This window comes from Nematolebias whitei, chromosome 11 (assembly GCF_014905685.2).
Source record: "Nematolebias whitei isolate Nwh7 chromosome 11, NemWhi1, whole genome shotgun sequence".
Taxonomy (NCBI): domain Eukaryota; kingdom Metazoa; phylum Chordata; class Actinopteri; order Cyprinodontiformes; family Rivulidae; genus Nematolebias; species Nematolebias whitei.
This window is the reverse complement of record NC_056508.1, coordinates 18,640,512-18,664,335: the sequence shown is the minus strand read 5'-3', so window position 1 is coordinate 18,664,335 and position 23,824 is coordinate 18,640,512. Positions and strand designations below refer to the sequence as shown.

At 42.1% G+C, this 23,824-nt stretch overlaps 1 protein-coding gene across 1 annotated transcript in view; it reads left to right on the top strand.

Annotated features, from left to right (window-relative positions):
- The window catches only part of zgc:171572 (protein bicaudal D homolog 2), a 48,817-nt gene that overhangs the window by 20,779 nt on the left and 4,214 nt on the right, over window positions 1-23,824 (top strand). Inside the window, exons 2-9 of the mRNA XM_037684717.1 lie at window positions 2,176-2,388; window positions 13,949-14,101; window positions 15,559-15,773; window positions 15,848-16,094; window positions 17,081-17,338; window positions 20,236-20,439; window positions 20,549-21,097; window positions 21,567-21,718. Coding sequence (XP_037540645.1) covers window positions 2,176-2,388; window positions 13,949-14,101; window positions 15,559-15,773; window positions 15,848-16,094; window positions 17,081-17,338; window positions 20,236-20,439; window positions 20,549-21,097; window positions 21,567-21,718 — 1,991 coding nt within the window. The remainder of the gene's footprint in view (window positions 1-2,175; window positions 2,389-13,948; window positions 14,102-15,558; window positions 15,774-15,847; window positions 16,095-17,080; window positions 17,339-20,235; window positions 20,440-20,548; window positions 21,098-21,566; window positions 21,719-23,824) is intronic.

Here is a 23,824-nt window from a genome sequence, read left to right as displayed (position 1 = left end):
TATATATATTCCATTTGCTTTTCATTTTATATGTTTTTTTATGATTGTCTGCTGTTGTCATCGTTCTTTGTTAAATCAGGTCTCTCTTGTAAATGAGTCCTCGAGGCTCAGTGGGACTAACCTGTATAAATAAAGGTTGAATCGAGTTTAATTGAATTAGCCATTATCTCATCAATCTGGCCTGAATCAAACTCTATTCTTCCAAACAGAGGTTGCTAAAAGAGCCATCCACAACAGGTAACTCATTTTTTTTTTTGTTTCAGCTGCTCCTTTCTTCAGGGGTCACCACAGTAAACTGAATCACACAAAGACTTGGCAATTATTTTTTTTATGCCAGATGCCCTTCCTGACGTAACCACAGACCACCGAGCTACCACGGCCCTCTGTGTGGAGCAGAGAGCTGCTGTCCAGGGTGCCCGGGGAAGCAGATGGTGGGGGTTAAGGTCTTTCCTCAAGGCCCAGAGTGGAGCAAATGAGGTTGGAGGCAGGTGTGGATGCTTCATCTTTCTCACCCACATTTTGATGTTGTTGGACTGGGGAGTTGAACTGGCGATCTTCTGATCACATGCCCACCTTCTCTAACCTCTGTGTCAAATTTTCCTCGGAGCACCATTTAAAAAAAAGCTGAACTACCACTTTAAAAACGTTTTGTCTGATGTCACATAAGACAAATCACAGCAAAACATCCTTCAGGCTGAAGCACTAAATTTGCAAAGTTTACCTGCAATAAAGTAACTTAATTAATAAAAGTTGAATCAAGCTTCATGTATTTTCTTTCTATTTATTCGACTGAACGATCGTTTAGTTTTCAGCTCTAGCTGCATACGTATGTGTGTGTTTGGCTAACTGAATGAAAACGTTCACCAGCTTCAAGTGTAAAAGCACGGTGACATGTTAAAACCAGAAGTTGTGACACCAGTTTGTGGGCCCATGAATCCACTCTGTAAAAAGTGGCCCCTGCAGACGGATGATATGATTTTAGTGTGTGAGCAGATGGCGCCAACTTTAAGAGCGATGCTTACAGATAAAAACATATGTGCCTCTCAGTCAGATTTAATCTGTTCTTATTTGTGTTATTAACTTCACCAGAATGTGAAATGTATTCTCCACCGTGCTCATGGTATTAATTTCCTGATTCATTGCACTCCTTGTCCAAACAGTCAAAACAGTCGTATTCCTCCAAGTTGTAAAAGTAGGTCAGTGGGACTTATACAAATATAAATTATTTCCCCACCCCTCTCTTAGAAGGAATTATCGGGATTAACAGGATACTCAGTCAAATGGAGAAAATCCTGCAGCAGCCAGGCACGTGTGATGTATTTGGGGTAGCCGGTCAGAGAGAAAGGAGAGTGCAGGCTGCAAACAAGGTCAGATTGGGTGCCTCAGGTGATTTCAGATTATTGCCTGCATGCACAAGCTATTAAGCAAGATAAGAGTCAGGATATCCATCTGAACACCAGCGGTTCCAGGACTGAAAATGAAATCTGTAATCAGGATGGTGATTAGTTTGAGTGAGGAGAGTGTTGTCTAACCCAGTTTCTGCTGTCTTATGAAGGTCAGCCTCTGCCAGGGTTTTGTTGTATCTGCCTTGCAGGCTAAGAGCACGTTAGGAGCTAAACTAAGGACGGATCAACAGCAATAAAACGTCTTCCATATTTCACACTCAAACTGCATGATGCCGTTTAACGACGATCGTCTCCTCGTCTGATCTTGTCACCGTCCCCGGATATGATCGAAGTAGTATTAAGAGCATTAGAAAACAGGTCTCGCACGATCGCTTGGACGGGAGTCCATTTCCTGTTTGGCTTTTCCATCTGTGGAGTCGCTGCAGAGCACGTGCTGCAGAGGAGGCCAACATCCTGCAGCAAGAGGAGGGAGAGGGGGGTGGGTATGGGGTGAGGGTATGGGGTGAGGCACGCTGATGCATCCCAGATGGACCAGAACTGATCGTCTCTGCAGAGCGGCAGAAAGGTTTTGTGAGGTTCACATTTCTGGTCCTCAAATGAAGCACTGAAGCAGAGATTAGTGTCACTTTAAAATGTCTGAATCACAAGAAAATGCTACAGAATCCTGCTTGTACTTCAAGCTGGATCTCGATTTGATCACTAAATGTTAAGGATCAAGTATTGCTTATAATTTTACTTCTAACCAGAATTTCCTCTCTCCCCCCCCCAGGCCTTTGGACAAGCGTATACCAACCACAGGAAGGTGGCAGCAGATGGGGAGAGTCGCGAAGAGTCTCTGATCCAGGAGTCGGCCTGTAAGGAAGCCTACTACGAGCAGAGAGTCCTGGAGTTGCAGAACGAGCTCCGGCAGACACGAAACATCCTCGACAACACCCAGTCTGAGAATGAGCACCTTGTTGCCGTCTCCCAAGACATGAACGAGGTAAGAAGGAGACGCACAGTAGGTATCTCACCACTTTTCTGGTCCTTTCATTTTTTTAAATTTGATTTATTGAAGGGGGTGGCACAGTGGCTTAGTTGGTAGAGCTGTTGCCTCTCAGCGAGAAGGTCGCTGGTTCAAATCCCAGCCTGGAACCTTTCTGGGTGGAGTTTGCATGTTCTTTCCGTGCATGCGTGGGTTTTCTCCGGGTGCTCTAGTTTCCTCCCACAGACCAAAAACATTTATGTTAGGCTGATTGGTAACTCTAAATTGTCTCTAGGTGTGAGAGAAAGTGAATGGTTGTTTGTCTCGTTTGTCTCTATGTGTCTCTGTGATGGACTGGAGACCTGTCCTCTCATACTGGACATGGGCACCAGTGACTCCTACAACCTGAAAAGGAGAAGTGGGTAAAGATGGTGGATGGATGGAAGGTATAAGGTTTAGCTGCCAATATAAAAAGAGTGGGTATTCATCAGAATGTGTTGTTTTAAAGTACTTTTCAGAATTGTGAAAATGTCCTCTCAACCAGCCGGTCAAAGCAGATGGCTGCTTGTCCTGAGCCTGGTTCTGCTGGAGGTTTCTTCCTGTTAAAAGGGAGTTCTTCCTTTCCACTGTTGCCAATGTGCTTGCTCAGGAGGGGAGACTGTGACGAAGTGAAGATTCAACAAGTCAGCTGGCTTCCTTGCATTAGAGAACTTTACTAATTGGCTTTTTTATGAATGTGCATGTTCCTGTATGGTGCCCTGAGACAACTTTGTTGTGAATTGGCGCTATATAAATAAACTGAATTGAATTGACTTTGTAATGTAAGGTTTACATTTCTGTTTGTTCATGTTTTCTTGTGGCGTTTGAGAATCAAGTGTATTTAATCATGTTCTCGACTGGTACTTTTTTAATTCAAGGTTGCAAACGACAGTCGAACATTCGTCACTAATTAATCTAAAGCCACACACATTTGAGCCCAGATGTAGAGCTGTACACACTTACTGCATGGACATTCGCATCTCACACTGTTTCTGTTCGAAGCGAAAACATTCAGGGTGTGATTTCAAAGCCACAAACTCCTCAGTCTTCGTCATGCAAAGACGAGGGTAATTCCACACTAATGACTGTAGAAACACCTTTCCTTCAGGGCTAATGTGGACTCCACCCCTCTTGTCTTCTTGGGGTGGAGCCAGCAGCCAGAAAGATACTAAAACAATCATTATTGTTAATATTATCATTATTTTCTTCTGCAAACGATTGCAGAGTTCCACATGAATAAATATTCAATTATCATCTTAAATTTGTTGAAACTGCTGCGTATAAGAAGTGCTCAACTTGTTGCTTCAGCACTAGCGTTTGAGACAAGACAATAATTTAAGCAAACCTCCACCTTGGGTAAAACAAACCCTTTAGTGTTTGTCCAAGGCTCAGCAAGCTGTTTTGGTCAATCCAAGCCCACATTCCTGCATGCTTCTTTAAATGTAACACATAGTGTTGTTATTTGTGGCCTACTTTGGACAATGTCTGACCTCTTCACTGGTTGTATTTGCATCTGTCCGCACTTCATTAACCTCATTAGAAGGGACATGAACACAGCGCAAAGTATAGGCAAAGAAATAGACTTCTCATGCTGCAGTTTTTTATTTATGTTGCACTGTGTCAGCAGGGATGTTGAATAGGTGCCTCCTCTTATACACACTTCTGCATGGCATTACGGTAATTGTATCTTTTTTTGTTCCTATTTAATCATCTTGCTATAAGAATATTAAACCCGTCTTCCTTGTTAGTGCACAGCAGATTTAGCTGAGTCTACTGTTTTGTAGGTCAAGACCTTAATAGGGGTGTTAATAGGTGACGATTTTAAGAAATATACTCTCCTTAAACCCCATCCAGATGCTCTGTGCTGTTTTTTTTTTTTTTTTTTGGGAGTCACTGTTTGAAGCAGATGTCAGCAGTGCTAAGATTAGAGAAAGACTTAAAAATGGCATGACCAAGTTTGGACAAACCTCTAAATACCCCCATAATGAGGTCAGCTGCTGCTCATCTATGTGAGCTGAGTATTATGGAAGCCAGATGCACTTAACCAGACATGTTTTAAAAACGGAGCATGTGCTTCATGTTGTAAAACAGGCTACCAGGTAATAAAGTTTCAGCTTGAACGTTGTAGTTTTCTACAGCTGCGTTGCGTCTCCTAAATCCACCACTTGAAGCTATTTATTTTGATTTTTTTCATTATTCTGAGATCTTGAATACAGTACAACTCTGATTTATTGGCTGTCTCACTGGTGGCCTACACGTTGACCATTTTGCCACCGTTGTTCCCTTTATGAAGACCCTGCTCCACTGCAGTGAGCCTCACACTGCTCTAATTGGTCATATAAAATGGTCTCGAGTGTAAATTGTCCCGTGTATTGAGTATAATGGCTCCCCTCTAATGGCACATTATTGGGTGCTTGGCGTGTGAGCAAACGGACAAAGCCCGGGCACCGAGGCTGGCACTGAGACCAGATCAGCTCGTAAGGCCTGAAAGAAACCTTTGTCTCCTGGATTTCAAATTAGCTCAAAAGCCCATGCTGCAAGTGGAGGGAGAAGAGGAGGGTGCTGGGGCATGTTGCAGCTGGCACAACCGAATTAGGAGGCCTAAAGTCCGTTAGAGAAGGAGCAGGACTGTAAGTGTGAGCCTAATGTGGTATGACCTTTTTATTTCCCTTGACTTCAAGGTTCCTCCAGAGCAGGGGTGTCCAATCCTGGTCCTCCAGGGCCACTGTCCTGCATGTTTTAGACGCTTCTCTGCTCCAACACTTCTAATTTGAATCAATGGGTGATTAACAGGCTTCTCCAGAACATAAGGAGGCAATTCATCCAATGAATAAGTTGTGTTGTGAAGGAAAACAAGTAACACATACAGGATCGTGGCCCTCGAGGACCAGGATTGGACACCTCTGCTTTAGAGTCTCATGATAAATTTGGGGAAAGGAACTTTCATGGTATTGGCATTTTTGTGGTAAAAGTGCATTTAAAAGCCACCAAAGATTGTAATTTGGCTGTGTTTTTGTTCACCAATCAGTTGGTTGAAAGCATAATTTCACACAGCTGGAAGCTTCAATTAGTTAACAGGATTTTAACACGGACCATTCACTGCCTTTTTAGGTATAGCATCTTGGTCACAATCAAAAGAAGCCTAACTTTTTTTGTGCCTAATAACAGCCCAGAGCACAGGTAAGATGTATTTCACTGCTACGGCTCAGTTTACAGCAGGGGTCACCAATATGTTGACCGGTCGCCCGCAGGGACGACAGCAGGGTTTCAGAGATTAGCTCTGCTGCACAGATAGAGGGTCCTAATTATCTATAATTATTTAACGTATCCACCATGGTAAATCACTCAATTATTGTTAGGAGTCCATAATATTAAGATGTAATCAGGCAATCATTAATTCACATATAGGTACATTTATTATTAGTACGGTAATACTATAATTAAAGGTGAGCCATGCAAATTTATGTTTCTATCCAACAAGTAGCCCTTCTCAGTACCCCTGAAATAGCTCTCAGTCTCAAACAGCATGGTGACCCCTGGTCTATAGGATTAAGTCCACTCCAAAGGACTATCATTGTAAGGAGGCACAGTTTTATAGGCATGACTTCATTAAATTTAATCTCATCTTCAATAATGTACATGATCCTCATAGAATGGGGCATCCCACAAGCTGAGTGGCCAATTATCAAGCAAAGCCAAAGATAAAACTGTTCCAAATGTTATCAGAGGAGTTTAGTAGATCATTACGCTCCACTGGTTTTCTTACATTGTAACTGCGCCTCCTTTTTAAATATGCTTGAGTAATTTCACTGTATATTTTCTCCCCAAGGATAGCAACTACAGTGCAATTATTATAATGTGAACTATTACCTATTTTCTCCTCTTTCTCTCAAAGACAAAGTGCACAAAGCTCTTAGACATGCTGGGTGAGGAGGTTGAAATTCATTCTGTGGGAGCACTGCTTTTTGTTTTGTTTTAGTAAACCCAGAAGAAACGGGAGTACTTGGTAGGTTTTGGTTAGAATAGGAATAGGAATAGTGAAGCACACAAGTTCAAGAGCAATTTCAGTGGCAGTGTTGAAGTCCCCCATGGATTATTGAAGGGTCTGAGATGAGCGGTACAGAGATCTAAGGAGGGTTGCTCTTTGTTCCCTGTTATTATCTTCTAACTCTATGAGACTAATGTCATCGGACTCCTAGTCCTGGAGGGCTCTGGGGTGTTGATGTCTACTCTCTGATTATTTCTTGTGACATTAATGGCAAGACAGATCGCCTCCTTTCCTGAGCTGGATGGAAGGAGGAGGCCGTATAGAAAGCTGCATGGAGAGGAGGTGAAGATATTGCTTCTAAAAAGAAAAGGTTAAAACAGCCATGCAATATGAGGTGAAGAAGTGTGAATAAAGCTATTACAAAGATAGATCAGTTCTTTTTTAAATCACAGATACTGCTACACTCCTGCTTAAACCTCCAAAGAATATCTGGGTTTCCTCGGGTTTCGCTCGGTCTTCAAACATCTGCCTCAAGGGCTGCATGTCTCGCAGATGGATTGCTATTTTTAGGGAACATCTCTGAGATACATTCAGTGGATTTCCATTGGTTACTAATTAGGCTGGAAATGCATTTGTCTTCTTTTAACTCCCTGGTTCACTGAACCGAAGAGGTTTTCCCTGCCAGATCAATGGCTGCTGATAAATCAACAACACAAAAACACACATGCCTTCACCGTCCCAGCTAATGGATGTAAACTCCACTCAGTGAAATGACCTCACAGTCATTAATTCACTGGTGTGCATGAAGTTCACTATCACCCTCTGGGTTTGTCAGTAGTCATGCACAGGGTGCATAGTGCCACTTTTAGGGTTTCTCTCACTTTTTTTTTTATTTAACTCCTGTAATTAGTTGTGTGACCTTGAGCTTGCTTTCCTTCCTTTGCAGAGTCTGGGTTGGCATGCGTAGAATGACAGCAGCTTGCAAAAAAGAGGAAGATAAAAGCAGATCAGCTTTCACTCTCCTCCGTAGTTTTGGCAGTAGCAACGATGCCCCTGAGCGTCATTCTTTCTTTGCCTTTTTTTAAGCTGCACTTCATCTGCTATTCATTCCTCATCGCTCCTCAAGGTGATCTTTGGATGAGTTTAGTTTTGGAGAGTCAAATTTAACATGGGTTTGTCAGACAGACTTGCTGCCTTGGCTTTTCTTCTTTGACTGGCTTGTGTCCTTCAGTGTAATATAATTTGGCATACAGTATTCATTCATGATGAAGGAATTCAACTGTGACTGATGCATGGCATCTGAAAGCGCACTGATGCAGGAAGTGGTGAGGGGTTGGTACGCTGTTGCTGAAATGGCAAAATGGAGGTCAGGGGTATTAGAAAGAAGAGCAGAGAAATTGAGTAGGGGAAAAAACCCTGTGGAGCTCTTTGTGTCTGAACATCTGGGAGCTTCTGCACTTTGGTTGGGTGATATTTGGCACATTTTACTAAAGTGCTAAGTGAGGAGGGTTGATAGTGAAATGGAGGGACAGACACAGGATTGAACACATTTTTTTCCCTTTTAAAGTCTGTGTGGTATAAATAATACAGTCATGTGCCATCTGGGAGTCTGCACAGCACTTCTGGGAGAGCCAAACTAAGGCTAAGAGGCTATATGGATCTTTCAAAAAGGCAAACTGGCTTTTGCAGAGTTTTTAAGAGCACATAAAGGTTTTTTTTAACAAAGTATTAAAGCATTTTTAATCTACTCTTTGGCTAAGCCTTAAAGTTTTTCACTACGGCTTATTGAGCAATCGAGGCATTTCCAGAAGAATTAATGGTTTTAATAACTTCAAGATTTGTACACACACATCTAGACAAGTTTTGATCCTGAGACATGAAATTTTGTCAAAAGTAGTATGTTTGGGGGATGGGGCGGGGGGCTTAAAGTTACAAATGGGAAACAATCTGATCCACAGAGATTTGTTGTGACTTTTTGAAACCACTTTATCAGGATAAATAAGGAATGCACAAATTCACACTGTTTTTCTTACCAGGGGTGCATCGATTGCAGTCTGTCTGATCACCGATCTCTAAAAAGTCTGACCTGCCGATTCCGATTTTGTTTTTTAGGCGACACTGTCAGGTGTTATAAGGTCACAATGCACCTTCAATTTTCCAATCTTATTTTATGGAAAAACATACCCTTGGACAATATCCTAGAAACAATACAAATTTGTTTTAACTGGCCATGAGGTAGTGCTCTGAAATATAAATTAAGTTTAGACAATTGTTGTTAAAACAAAAAAAAACTGGTAAAATCGGTTTCTCGTGTAAGTATCGGCCGATTTCCCAAAATTAAGGAAATCGGGGTCGATAAATTGGTGCACCCCTACTTTTTACCTTATTTTAAAAAAATTAAATTTTTTTTATTGCCATCTGTCTTATTGGGAAGTGACGTACTGGTACTAGGCATGTCATGATAACAAATTTTGCTGGACAATTAATTGTCTCAGAAATTATTGCGATAAACGATAATATTGTTTGAAATTTAACAAAAATTAATTGTCAAATTTTAGAAGAAATGTTGATTTGTTTTGAGTGTAGTACCTTTTTTGACCACCTGATGGCAGTATAAGACTGTTTGAACCAAAGGATGGATAGTTGAGCAGTGTGTCTCTTTAAGAAAAATGGGAGGGAGGGCCCTTGACGTGACATGGGCTGATATGGTGACATGGCGTACGCGCGGTGATTTGAGCTCTTTAGCATAGCATTTATCACACAAAGCTTTTATTAAAAAAATCAGTAAACAAGTTCTCAGCTTCTTTTTGCAGAGAAAAACAACTTTTTATATGCAGGCACGGGTTTAAACCGTGAATTTTGGAGCTTGACAAGATGGAGGTTTATTCCCGAGGTCAGCCTGTTGGCTTAGCTCGCAGCTTAGCTTCTCAGTTTAGCTACTTTTAACGATCCAAAAACACAATTGTGGACAGTTAGATTTTAAAGAGAAAAGGAGGGGTCAGTGAAAGGTAAATGAAAATGAGGTTGATAATTTTCATTCATTATGCGATTAATTGATTTATTGTTTATCACGACAGGCCTAACTGGTACTTCTCTGTAATTTATGGGATTGTTAAGGCAGCTGTCCAAATGTCACCTAGAAAGACAAAGGACCCACCCACTGACGTCACTGAAGTTTGTGGTTACGACTTTATGGGTTGCACCAGATTGCCCTCAGAATATCACACCCCAGTTTTTATAGGCACTCTCATGTTTGTCATTTATCAGCAGTATTCCCCAGAGTGTTGTACATACCTCACACTAATAATTGTTGATAGCACTTGGGACATACATGGTCTCCGGTTCAGTCTCTCAGGGGCTCATAGTAGCAGAGCATGAGAAAGCAGGGTGAAAGGTTGTGACTAGTGTGTGCATTTTAATCAGATTGTGCAGCGTCTTAATCAGGTTCAGTGGAAGTCTCTATTCATCTGAACTGAACAGCACTGACCTTCCAGCTGAGGCTCATAACCCTGACCAGAAAGAGACCCGAGCAGCCAGCTGCTCCGGTCCTGACTCCTGTATTATGTATTTTTGCCCCAACATGTGGGCTTTCACACGAGCAAACCCTCATCAGACCTGTCCAACACCGATGAATATTAATGCATATTCAAATGAGTGCTTCTACTCTGCTCTGCACACGATGGTTAATTTAAAGAGTGTATTAACACGGAGCACGTACTCCTCTTCAGTGAGAAGTTAATGACATATCTCTGAATTTTCTTTCTCCGAATTTACAACTTTAAGTAACATTTCAGCAAGAAAGTCTCCTGAGTTTAACTATTTTATAATGGAATGTGATTATTTCTTAAAAGACAGGAGATACTGTTTGTCCACCAACCAATTACCTTATGGAGTCAACCCTATTCAAGATGCCTGCCACAGCTGAACAACCTTACTAAACACAATCAGTCGATTATATAGATATTGAAATACTACTAGGGCAGCACGGTGGCGCAACTGGTAGAGCTGCTGCCTCTCAGTGAGCAGGTCCCTGGTTCAAACCCCGGTCCAGGGGCCTTTCTGGGTGAAGTTTGCATGTTTTCTCCGTGCATGCGTGGGTTTTCTCCGGGTACTCCGGTTTCCTTCCACAGACCAAAAACATGCATGTTAGGCTGATTGATAACTCTAAATTGTCCCTAGGTGTGAGTGAGAGAGTGAATGGTTGTTTGTCTCGTTTGTCTCTATGTGGCCCTGTGATGGACTTGCGACCCGTCCAGGGTGTACCCCGCCCCTCACACAGTGATTGCTGGACATGGGCACCAGCAACCCCCGTGACCCAAAATGGAAGAAGCGGGTAAAGATAATAGATGGATGGATGGATGAACTACTACTACCTCACTGTTTGATGTGGTAGTAGCTGCAAGTTATCCCAAACATATTTTAACTTTACACATTGGGCAGAAACTTTGCTTAAAATATTTGCATTAACTGTGGGAGCTGACCCTGTTTTATCTGTTACCAAAATGTCTTAGTCTCTTAATGTATTTTAATGAAACTAAGAATTTAATATTTGGATAGACATCAACATCTGATTAAATTTTGGAGACAAATCAACCTAACTACCAAATCTAATCTTGCCTAACCTTAGCAAACACAAAAACTCTGACAACCACAGCAACATTTATCAAACTGCTCATCCTCTAGTTCTTAAAATACTTTGATTGATTCAGTTCATATTGTGTCTGATGTCTGTTAAATCTCAAGATAGTGGTGAGAAAGTAAAGTGTGCAAAAAGGCTGAAAATATGATCCCAGATCAGGGTTTTTATTGTGACCACCTGCATGTGAGAGGAAGTAACCAAAAGGCTAAGAGCTCATGATGATTGTGTCTGTTTTTTTAAGTCATCTGTGCCAACTTTTCAAAAAGAAAGCCCCATCGCACACATGCACATGCAAAACCCTAGCTATATGCGTGTCCTTTTAATTCATGTCAATTCAGTTTATTTATATAGCGCCAAATCACAACAAAGTTGTCTCAGGACACTTTACAGGAACATTCACATACATAGAAAAGCCAACTAGTAAAGTTTTCTATCTAAGGAGGCCAACAGACTCGTTGAGTCTTGGCTTCATTGCAGTCTCCCATCCTGAGCAAGCACAGTGGCAACAGTGGAAAGGAAAACCTCCTTTTTAACAGGAAGAATCCTCCAGCAGAACCAGGCTTAGAACAAGCGGCCATCTGCTTTGACCGGCTGGTTTGAGAGGACAGGAAGAAGAGACAAACGAACACAGAATGGTAGGTCAAGGTGTACCTGAAAGACAAAACAATCCCACATGTTAAGGATAGAAAAAATAATTACAAATACAAAACAGGTTGAGCAGAGTAAGTAAAGACAGTAGCAGATAGGAATGTGTGATATATATGGTATACGGTAGAAACGATAGAAATTTAGCCTACGATATAGATCTGTCTTCTACCAGCTAACCGCAGTAATGCTGTGTCTGAAGTAAAATCAGAGTTGTCAGTTTACTCGTTACTTTTTTTTGTTGAAAACTGTGCGCAAGTGGCATTAAAGTCTTTTCTTCGAGAGCTAAGTAGCGAAGCTACAAGCTAACTACAGCCGGATTGCTGTAGTGTTGCTGTATTCGGAAGCATGCGCAAAACGCTGAGTTCCGTCTAAAGTTTTTTTTTTTTCCGTCGAAAGTTAAAGTAAGCGTTGGTCAGCTTTAGAGAAACCTGCAAGAACTCTGTGTTGTGTGATTTTATTGCGAGACCCTCTGGTCAAAGCCACAGTCATTTTGTGTCAGCTCTCCATTAAAGCAGAAGAAGACGCCCACTAGAGGGTTGGAGGGTGAAGTGTTTCAGTGTAAAATGCTGCTCTGTTGCTGTTCATTTCTTAAGACTGGAAACTGTTAACAGTTAACATATTATTTTGTTTAAAGCATATGGCTAAAACTACATTTGATATATTTTGCACTGTTTTGCACTACAAGAAAGAAGCATAATACTTGATTTGTTTATTATTTAAAAACTTTCTGGACCTAGTAGTGGAATTTTCTTAATTCAAAATGTATGATGGCAAAAGGACACCCTATGCTTTTTTAAAAATTCCTGTTGCAAGTTTTATACCAAAAACATATTGTGATATATATCGTTATCGCCACCCTTCACAATACATATCGTGATATGAATTTTATGTCATATCGCATATTCCTAGTAGCAGAGTGAAAAGGTGTGGTCAGTTTGTCCTCCAGCAGTCTAAGCCTATAGCAGCATAACTAAGGGATGGCTCAGGAAACCCAAGCCTACCATAACTATAGGATTTATCAAAAAAGAAAGTCTAAAGCCTAATTTTAAAACTGGACAATGTGTCAACGTCACGGACAGAATCTTGAAGTTGGTTCCACATGAGAAGAGCCTGATAACTGAAAGACCTGCATCCCGTTCTGCTTTTGGAAACTCTAGGAACCGCAAGTAAACCTGCAGCTTGAGAGCAAAGTTTTCTGTTTGGAAAAAATAAGATCTGTAATATAAGATGGTGCTAGGTTGTTGAGAGCTCTGTAGGTTAGAAGTAAGATTTTGTATTCAATTCTGGATTTGACAGGGAGCCACTGGAGAGAAGCTATAACGGGGAATTTTTTTAGTGACACATTCATATAAATATGTAACTATTATGCAACATTTAACACACAGATCAGCAGGTGACTTCTCTTAGACACCCTTGATTTGTTGTCACCAGATTTACATTCACACCTTAGTGTGAAGTTTAGTTATTCATGTCTAAAAGTATGTAATATGGAGCGTTGACTTGTTTGAAAGCTAAAGATGCCTCCATTCCTCTCTTTCTGAAAGAGCATCCAGCATCAGAAATGTACCACAAGGGGGACCAGGTAAGATCACAGGTGGCGGCTCACTTGGTCTTGTAGAGTCCTAATGGCAAAAGGGCAGGTCTCTGAGCTCTCTTGTCTTACATAGTTAATGAGGTCTTGCCTAAGCAGCTTGAGATCAAATTGCACTTACAGTATTATAGGAGCAGAGCTTTATTATGTAATAAGAGCAGAAAGTTAACATTCATGCCTTTTTTACCTTACATGTATGATTATATTCCATCACATGTACAGTCATTGCATATTTCGGTCTATTTTGGACCACTTCTTTCCTCAGTTTCTTCACTTGCGTTCAATGGCTCATACGTACAGAAAATTAATCTTAATTAGACCCTCCTTTTGATAACTAAACCATTATGGAGCTTCCGTTTTTTAAAAGCATGTCTCTAAGAAGGAGATGAGGAGGCGTCAATCTATTGGGTGTCATTAGAACTGGCCAACAGTCTGGAAAGACACCTGGCAACCTTCCCTCCCAACAGACCCACAGACACATGCATGCACACGTTTGATTCAGCCAACTGGGAGCTCTTTATTATTCAGCAACACTTAGTGTTGAAAAGCCTTAAACTGTTCCACTAAAAGCAACAATCATCTCTCACAAAGTCCATTAGAAAAAAACAACTGACTTCTTATATTGATCACTGACATATTTTCTTTCTTTGTTTTCTGTTTTTGGTTCTAACAGAACAGCCAAATGGTGGAGCTCCAGAGAAATCAGCTGCGGGATGACATCAAGGAGTACAAGTTCCGGGAGAGTCGACTGCTGCAGGACTACACAGAGCTGGAGGAGGAGAACATCTCGCTGCAGAAACAGGTCTCCATGCTCAAACAGAGTCAGGTGAGCTTGGTCTACATCAGCTCTGAGAACAGCGAGATTATAGTTGGAAAATGATGCAGGATTATTAAGGGAAGAAGACTAGCACAACATCCCTCTCTTGATAAATGGGTGGTTACTTCTGGTTGTTATCATGTTGTTTCTTTAATTTGGTTCAATTATGAAAGTTACCACTCTGATGTAAATAAAACCTAAGCTGCTGCCTTTTTTATCTGACTGAAGCTGACATATATTTGTCAGGCTTTTTGTCAAAGTAACTTAGGTCTTGGAAAAATCAAATGTTTCATGTGTACACCCAAGTACTTGTAGCTTGAGACCACTTCCACTGCAGATCCTCTTATGTTCAGGGGTGTGTAGGTGTTTTTGTTCCTTCTGAAGTCCACAATCATCTCCTTTGTCTTCTTCACATTGATGTGAAGGTTATTCTCTTTGCACCAGCTCTCCAGGTGTTCCACCTCTTCCCTGTAGCTGGACTCATCATTGTTTGTGATGCATCCCACCACCGCTGTATCATCTGCAAACTTTACAATGCAACAGCCTGGATGGGTAGCTGCACAATAATACGTGAGCAGAATAAACAGGAGGGGGCTCAACACACATCCCTGAGGAGAGCCAGTACTGAGGGTTATGGTGAAGGCATTTTTGGCTGAGATATGACCGTTTTCATTCATTCTAACTGAAAATATTTAACACTACCATTTTCAGCCGCTAAATGGCAGTCAAGCAGTATGGCATGCCATTGTCTCATGTAATAGGTAAAAAGTGGCTATTAATGACGCAATCGGCTTGCCTCCTTTGTCCAGCTTGCCTGGAGCAACCGTCAAATCAGCTTCATTTCACTGCGCTGTCCCGGTGAAATGCAGCTAATTTGACCATTGAAGTGCATTTATTAAGTAAAATTTCAACTGAGACACACCTTTACTATAAGGTCAAGCAAACCAATAATTGTTTTATGTGGTTATCTTGTTAAATTTCGAAGAAATGCACAGCGCGTTGCCCTTTGCGCGTTCCTATTTCCCCATATCGGCTTTTGAAAATGCAGCTGATTTGACCGTCAAAGTGCATTTATTAAGGAAAAGTTCAACTGAGACACACCTTTACTATGAAGTTGAGCAAACAAATGATTGTTTTTAAGTGTTAATCTTGTTAAATTCTGGTTAAAGTCCTCCCGTGCACGCTCCCGCAGCCGCCATTTGACAGCCAATCGATTTTTGGCACAACGCCGGCTCACATTTCCGGGTTGTCAGCGGTGACGCATAACAAACGCGATGCGTTAGTGGTGACGCATGATAGATGTGACATATATGGCAAAGCAACATATTTATGGATTTTCCCACTTTATTAGACATATTTGGACTGATGTGACTGATGTGACTGGTGCGACGTGTACGGTGGAAAATACGGTAATGTTTGTGTAATGCTCTGAAAATATAAATTGTCTACTTCTGCTCACTGTCCAGGTGGAGTTCGAGGGTTTAAAGCATGAGATCCGTCGTCTGGAGGAGGACACCCAGTTTCTGAACAGCCAGTTGGAGGATGCCATTCGCCTGAAGGAAATCGCTGAGCGGCAGTTGGGAGAGGCTCTGGAGACCATCAAAACCGAGCGAGAGCTCAAGGCGTCCCTGAGGAAAGAGCTCTCCCACTACATGAGCATTGGAGACTCTCTGTACCACAGGTAAACGGCACGTAAACAAGGTGCTTCCATACATCGTTAAAAACAGCAAAGCTCACGGCTTTTTCTCCCCTCAGTCCTCTCAGCCTTTCTCTGGATGGTCTCAAGTTCAGCGACGATGCGGCCACCGAACCCAACAACGACGAGGCTCTGCACGGATACGAAAATGGCTTCAGCAAACTTGCCAGTACCATCACTGACGACAACCGCATGTCCGAGCCCAAGAAGGAGGCGCTCTTCCACCCTGCGCCCAGCCTGGTGGACGACATACTGAGCGAGCTGAACATCTCAGAGATCCAGAAGCTCAAACAGCAGCTGATGCAGGTCAGTGTTTACTTCCATCACGAGACACTGCAGCCAGTTTAACGACACTGTACCACGTAGCTGTTATCTTCTGGTATTTATATAGTTTTCTCTTTTAAGAGCAGAAGCTGTATGCATTTGATTTAAAGATTAATTTGAAGATGTGTGACACAGTGAAGTGTTTTGCTGTATCCTGCTCCAGTCTGCTGCGGGCTTCTAAATCCCATTACAGTAAAGTTAATCCAAAGAGACGCGCACGTACATAACTTCAGGCTCCGGTGGGCCCTCGAGACAGCAGGTGGTGGCACCAGACGACCCACCATCTGCTGGCTCATCTCAACAAGGTCACTTATGTTTGGGCACCATGGTCACCAGAAAGTCCCGTGGATAGTGACTGATTTACAGACTGTGATGTAGTTTCTCTCCATTTATTAAACCCCAGCACACTTGCTGGATTAACAGGAAACGATAAGGTGCATCATTTGTGGTCCTCTATTTGATTACTGTGATGAAAGAACCAATAAGAATTTGATAAAATCACCAGTTTGTGTTGCTCATTAAAGCTTTCTGACAGGTCGTGCTGCAGATTTCTTTCAACAAAAAGAAGAAGCAAGAAGGGTTTTGTTAAGTGATATCCTAAAGCAATGCTAGAGTCATTTGTTTCCATCAGCATAGCAAGATTTACTAAACATTCCTTGAATCTCTATTATTCACCTATCGGTTTCTGAAACAGCTCCACATATGTTCATGTGTTGAAGACGACCCATCCATGGTTGAGGTGACTAAGCTGAAATGAGTCCAGCAAATTGTTCGGGTCACCTTGACCCTGATGCTGAACTAGCTGGCATAGTTTGATAGTGTCATCCTGACAAGAAAACCGATCCTCCTCTGATTTAATGGTATCTGCTTTACTAAGCATGTAAATCTAGTTGCCAAATAAAATCATGGATGATAAGTGCAGGACGTCTTATTGCTTGTTGTGTCTCTTCATTTTTATTTTTCCTCAGATGGAACGGGAGAAGGTCAACCTGCTGTCCAATCTGCAGGACTCCCAGAAACAGCTTGAGCAGGCTAACGGGGCTCTGTCAGATCATCAGGAGAAAGTCAACCGCCTCACAGAGAACCTCAACGCTATCCGCAAGATCCAGGCCAGCAAAGAGCGCCAGTCCGCTCTGGACAACGAGAAAGAACGTGACAGCCACGAGGACGGAGACTACTACGAGGTGGACATCAACGGACCTGAAATCCTGGAGTGCAAGTACAAGGTCATTAACTGGCTGCTTGGAGTTTGGAAGTGACAACTTCTTATTAAACTAATCGGACAAACTATAAAACTTTACCGTAATTTCCAGACTATAGAGTGCACCCGAATATAAGCAGCATACACTAAATAATAAAAAATAAAAAAAGTTTTTACATATTTAAGTCACACTTGTGTATATGCTGTGGGTGTCCACGTTGTAACATGAGATATTTACACACAAAGTTTTTTAAACTTTTCATTAAATATGTACCAGTAACATACACAAATACGTTCAGTAAATGTTTATTTCTGAACAATGCCTTTAACACGGCTGGTTAAAAAACAAACAAATCAGGGAAAGTCACTGATCGCTATGTTCATCTTCCTCTTGTGCACTAAAACCACTAAAGTCGTCTTCGTCAGCGTCACAATTGAACAGCCTCAGAGAAACTTCATCACACACGTCCTCAGTCTCTTTCGTTGTCAAAAAATATACATTAGTCTACCAGGAAGTCATTGATCGCTACCTTCATATTCCTCCTTGTTTCATAGGTTCGACCAGTCCTTCTCAAATAGTGGGGCGCGCCCCCCCTGGGGGGGCCCGGGGCGATGCCAGCGGGGGCGCATGTGACCCCGGGGAACATGCTTTTTTAGCTGGAGGGAGTTTTTTTTTTTTTTTTTTTTTTCCCCCACCACTCTCATTTTGTCGCTTGCGTTCCGGCAGCTGTTTGCTCGTATCTCTCCGGCTTACTAATAATAAAGTTATGAACAAATAACTGTCTTGTTGTTTTGGGAGCCATGCTTGAACCGTGTCGCTCCCCTCTGCTGCTGACACGATAAATAACTCCGACACCTCCACTGCTGTTTTTATGACCATGCATCTGGCCGTCACTCACAGCGCGCATGCAACAAAGAGAAAACTCAAAGCGAGAGCGACACCTGTCCGTTCTTTCCTCTTTCGCGTTGACAAAATGTTTTAGTTTTATCGATGAGTGCGCTCATTGATCCTGACTTCCTCATTTTGATTTAAAAAAAATCGGCACAAATTGTTTTATTCATTTTTGGGTTTTTTAGGTCAAAGTGTTTTATATAACACGCCTGAGTTAAAATGTTGCTGGTCATTTTGAATTTATTATTATTTATTGATTGTAGATGAACATATATCTGTGATATATTCATAAATTAAACGGATTCATTCATTTTTCTGGACTGAATAATATCGTGCATTGAAATTAAATGTGACGTGAGACGTTAATTTTCTTTGACCCATCAAATGAATGCGGTCATTTATTAACAGAATCAAAGTTTAACATCACACATTTACATTAATTTGGCAAATTGATTTCAACAACAGCTTAATTACTTAGCTTCACAACTAGGAAACCATAAACATGGTATCCTTGCAGCTTTACAACAGACATTTCTGAAAATATCTGGATTAATTACTGGCAGGATAGAAGAGTTTTAAAGAGGGAAAATGAAGTTTATCTTGAGAGAGATGGGTGAGGGAATTTGTCTGTTATAACCAGAACAACACGCTCCTTTGGACCCAGCTTAACCAACGGTACACTTTGCGGTTGAAGATCGACTCTTTTACCTTTGCAGACGATAGTTCGGCCTCGGTGTAGAGTTCTCTTTCAACGCTTTTCAGCGTCTCCGTAAGGATAGTAGGGAACCGTTCGGAGTCGTGAGATCATCCCAGAACAGACTTCTTCATAGTTCCTCTGAACTTCTCTCGTTCAGCTTAGTTGCCGTTGTTCTCCAGCATTCTGAACTCTGCATTCTCTCTCCGCACTCTCTGCTGGAACTAGGAAGTGTTGAACCTTTTAAAGAGGTCACTTCCGGTTCCTCTGAGAGCTTCCTGATTGGTCGATTGACCGAACAGGAGGTGGTTTTAGTGATGTAAGAGGTTATTAAAAGTCAAGGAAAAAGATTAAGTTTGTTTAAGAACAGACAGAAGATGTTTTGAAGAACCTGAGACTTTGTGGAGTCAATTCTCTCATATCTGTCTGAAAAAGTTAAACATGACATTTCTTTCCAGTAAACTTGTAGTTGACCGAAACTTGACCTTTGACCAACTTACACTTGCTCATTTCAGACAGAAGATCAAGAAAATGAATAATTACTCTGTAACACATTTTAACTTGATTTCTACTTTGAATGAGGATTAAAAATCATTAATACTGTTTCACAGTTGATTTAAAATGAGTAGTTCACTTCAACATTTAAAAATGGTTTGAACTAAACACACTTTTGATTATCACGACATTTGTAAAATAGTAATGATAATAAAAAAGAGAGTGTTCTTTCAATTGATCAGTGCAGGACACTTAGAAAGTCTCTGGATGAACTTAATTTTGTGTTTCTGGACTCAAATCAATGAAATAACAGTTCTTGTCCCAGGAAGGCCCTCAAGGTCAGGATTTGACCTGAGGCTTAGTTCACTACATGATTATATTTAATTTTATTTTTCAGGATCAAATGGTCAAAATGTTATAAGGATTTAAGTTTAGTTTTTTCGGTGAGTTGGTGGGGGGCAATGTTTACGTCTTCCTTGGGGGGGGGGGGCATAACGGAAAGTAATTGAGAAGCACTGGGTTCGAATGACCTGTTTGGTAATTTCATTGGTCAGATTTGTTTATTTATTTTAACCTTTATTTATACAGGTAGTCTTATTGAGTTGCAAGGACCCACCCCCCAAGAGAGACGTGTATTGGGCAGCAATGTGAGCACCCGGGTGTGACGAAGCTAAACGTTTTTGGTGGCATTAAGCTCATTAGCCCGTTAAAAAAAAAAAAAATCCATAAATTAACCGCGGGGTTCAAAGCCTGTGGAAAACAGTAGCGGCTTATAGACCAAAAAGTACGGTACTTTTTTCCCCCCCCCCCACATTCAGAATATGATTTGTGCTTTTTGCAGGTGGCTGTGTCTGAAGCAGGAGAGCTGAAGGAGGAACTGAAGACTCTAAAAACAGAATACCAGGCCTGTCAGTCACGTTACGAAGAGGAGCGCACCCGTCTGGAGCATGAGGTCACCACTCTGGGAGATAAACTGGCCACACTGGAGAAGACGAGCCATGTGGAGAGGGAGGAGAAGGCCAAGATGGAGAAGGAGCTGCGCAAGGTGAGATGTTGCTTTATTGTTATTTTTTTAAATGTCTTACTTTTAGGAATAAATTGTCGTTTTGCTTTCGAACAGATGGGTAATAAATTGTTTTCTTTGTGTATGTCAGTTGAGCGACGTTGCAGGCGAGTCCCAAGGTAGCCTGAGTGTGGCTCAGGATGAGCTGGTAACCTTCAGCGAGGAGCTGGCCACCCTCTACAACCACGTCTGCATGTGCAACAACGAGACGCCCAACCGTGTCATGCTCGACTTCTACAAAGAGGGGAAGGGTGGCCGGAACAGCCCGGAAGGCCGTGGTCGCCGCTCTCCCATTCTGCTCACCAAGGGCCTCTTCCCAGAGCCTTACAAGACCGACGCCAGCGACGGAGCCCTCTCACCAGGCTCCTCCATACCTTCTCCTGTATCTGATCACCGGCGCGAGCCCATGAACATCTACAATCTGGTGGCTATCATCAGAGACCAGATCAAACACCTTCAGCTGGCTGTGGATCGCACCACGGAGCTGTCGCGCCAGAGGGTGGCCTCGCTCGAGCTCGGCACCGTGGCCGACAAGGACAAGGAGGCCTGCATGGAGGAGATCCTCAAGCTGAAGTCTCTGCTCAGCACCAAGCGGGAGCAGATTGCCACTCTGCGCACCGTGCTCAAGGCCAACAAGCAGGTTGGTTGATCTCTCTTGCCTGATAAGGTTTGTGTCACCTCAGTCTTAGTAGCACAGCACCTGAAAGACAGAAACAGGGGAAGAGGGAGCTGTTCAGGTCCATTCAGCTGTTGCAGTAAACAGACTGCAGGCATGATCTGAAACAGTCTCTAATGGAGACAGCAGTCATGTGGTGCCAGATGCTCTGAGTGTCTGTGTTTAGGTTAAAGGAGCAGCCCTGCAAAGAGCTGTAGCCATGAGGGTGGGTGTGTACGCAGTTGCTTTGGTAGCTTTTAAACTATGCAAGTGGCTACTCAGGGACCATTAATACACAGTTCAAAACAAATCATAAACCTAGTATTTTACCCCAACTGAACAAGCCTCTGGTATGCTTTAATTAGTGTACGTTGTAGGAAAACTAATTGTCGGATGCAGACTTCCTTGGACAAACCTGAACCTTTTGTTCCCTCTTGTTCCCCCCCCCCCACAGACAGCTGAAGTTGCTCTGGCCAATCTGAAGAGCAAGTATGAGAATGAGAAGGCCATGGTGACAGAGACCATGATGAAACTGAGGAACGAGCTGAAAGCTCTGAAGGAAGACGCCGCCACCTTCTCTTCACTCCGAGCCATGTTTGCCACACGGTAAGAATTGCACCGCCGCTTTCAGAGCAGACGGTAAAATAAAAGTGTGTCCTGAATCCCAGAACAAAGTCTGCTAAGAGCATGCAGTTAAACAGCAGACTGGTGTCTAGTGTCGCACACAGAAGCCTCACAAGCTATCGCCAGGTAGGTAAAGACTGGATTATTGTCATAATTTAATCTGCGTTTACCATATGCTGTCTGTCTGGTCTGATTTTTTTTTAAATTATTATTATTATTATTATTATTACATGACCAACATGTATTAGTAATTATATGGTTTGCCACAGAATGTATCAATCTGTGTGGTGGTTAATATGTGACGCCTGCGTTGTTTTTGATCAGTGACCTGGTGTGTGAGGCTCAGATGGACCGACACACTCGCTAATCTTCTCCGACTCCCTGAAGGAGCCGGTCAAAGGTCGTGTCCATAATCCCACTTTATCTTGCTGTGGATTATACATTCAACACATAGTAGACTAAGTCCTCACACACTGCTTGTTTGTTTGTTTATGTGGGGACACAGTTATGTTTATTTTGAACAGTATTTCCTCTCCATGTATTTTCATGATTATTTCTACTTGAAAATATTAGCTCCTTCCCACACGACGTCATGCTGAGTCAGTCTTTCTTGGTGCATTTAAGGCTGCTTAACGAGATGAGAGTGCTCGGATACGGTGTTGTATGATTAAAGTTGCAGAGAGAGTCGTCCGCTGAGAAGCCCTCGAGTTACTCTGCTGAAATTCAATATTTCTGCAGAGTAACTCCATACACCTGCAGAGTCTGATCTGAAGTCGTCTGGTGCACCATATGGGCCGAAGTGCTACAGGAAAACGTACTTATTTGCAAATTGTGCAAAAAAGAAATTAAAAATTCTAACTGAAAACCAGATTGCACCAACCACTGGTGAACTCCATGAGCCCTGGAGTAGTAGTGCTTCTTGTCATCCTCCTCCATCAAAAGCAACAGAGTGATGTTTTGTGGATCTGTGTGTTATTGTTTATCTCTAGTGTTAGCAAAATATCCCGTGCTCTCGTGAACAGATTTTAACTGAATAAGTAGTCAATAGATGCACATGTGCAACTACCGTATTTTCCGCCGTATTCGTCGCACCGCCCTATAAGTCACATCAGTCCAAATATATCTAAAAAGTGGGAAAATCCATAAATACGTTGCTTCGACATATAAGTTGCATCTGTCACCGCTGACAGCCCGGAAATGTGGGCCGGTGTTGTCGATTGGCTGCCAAACGGTGGCCGCAGGAGCGTGCACGCACTGGAGGACTTTAACGAGAATTTAACAAGATTAACGCTTAAAAACAACTATTTGTTTGCTCGACTTTATAGTAAAGGTGTGTCTCAGTCGAACTTTTACTTAATAAAAGGACTTTAACGGTCAAATCAGCTGCATTTCAAAAATATTTGCAGCCTCTGTGCTCCAGGAGTGCGCAGAGGGAGAAAATCAAGGAGGAACACTGCACATTTCTTCGAAATTTAACAAGATAAGCACCTAAAACAATTATTTGTTTGCTCGACTTTGTAGTAAAGGTGTGTCTCAGTTGAACTTTTCCTTAATAAATGCACTTTAATGGTCAAATTAGCTGCAATTCGCCGGGGCGGCGCAATGAAATGAAGCTGATTTGATGGTTGCTCCAAGCGAGCTGGATGAAGGTGGGAGGCTAAGGCAAGCTGACTGTATCATGAATAGCCACTTTTACCTATTAAAACTGGGACCCTGTGTACATAATCTCGTTCCACCACATGTACCACATGAGAATGAAACCACATGAATGACAAATAAATCTCTCTGACTCTGACTGATATGACACAACGGCATGCCATACTGCTCGAGTGCCATCTAGTGGCTGAAAATGGTAGTGTTCAATTATTTTCAGTCAGAATGAATAAAAATGTTCATATCTCAGCCAAAAATTGGTTTATAAATATGGGAAGAAATCCATAAATAAGTCGCTTCACTGTATAATAATAATAATAATAATGTCATCACAATGTCAGCACTGTATGTTTTCATACAATGGCGAAATTAGTCTCTGCATTTAACCCATCCACCACCAGGTGGTGCAGTGGGCAGCTATTGAAAGCGCCCGGG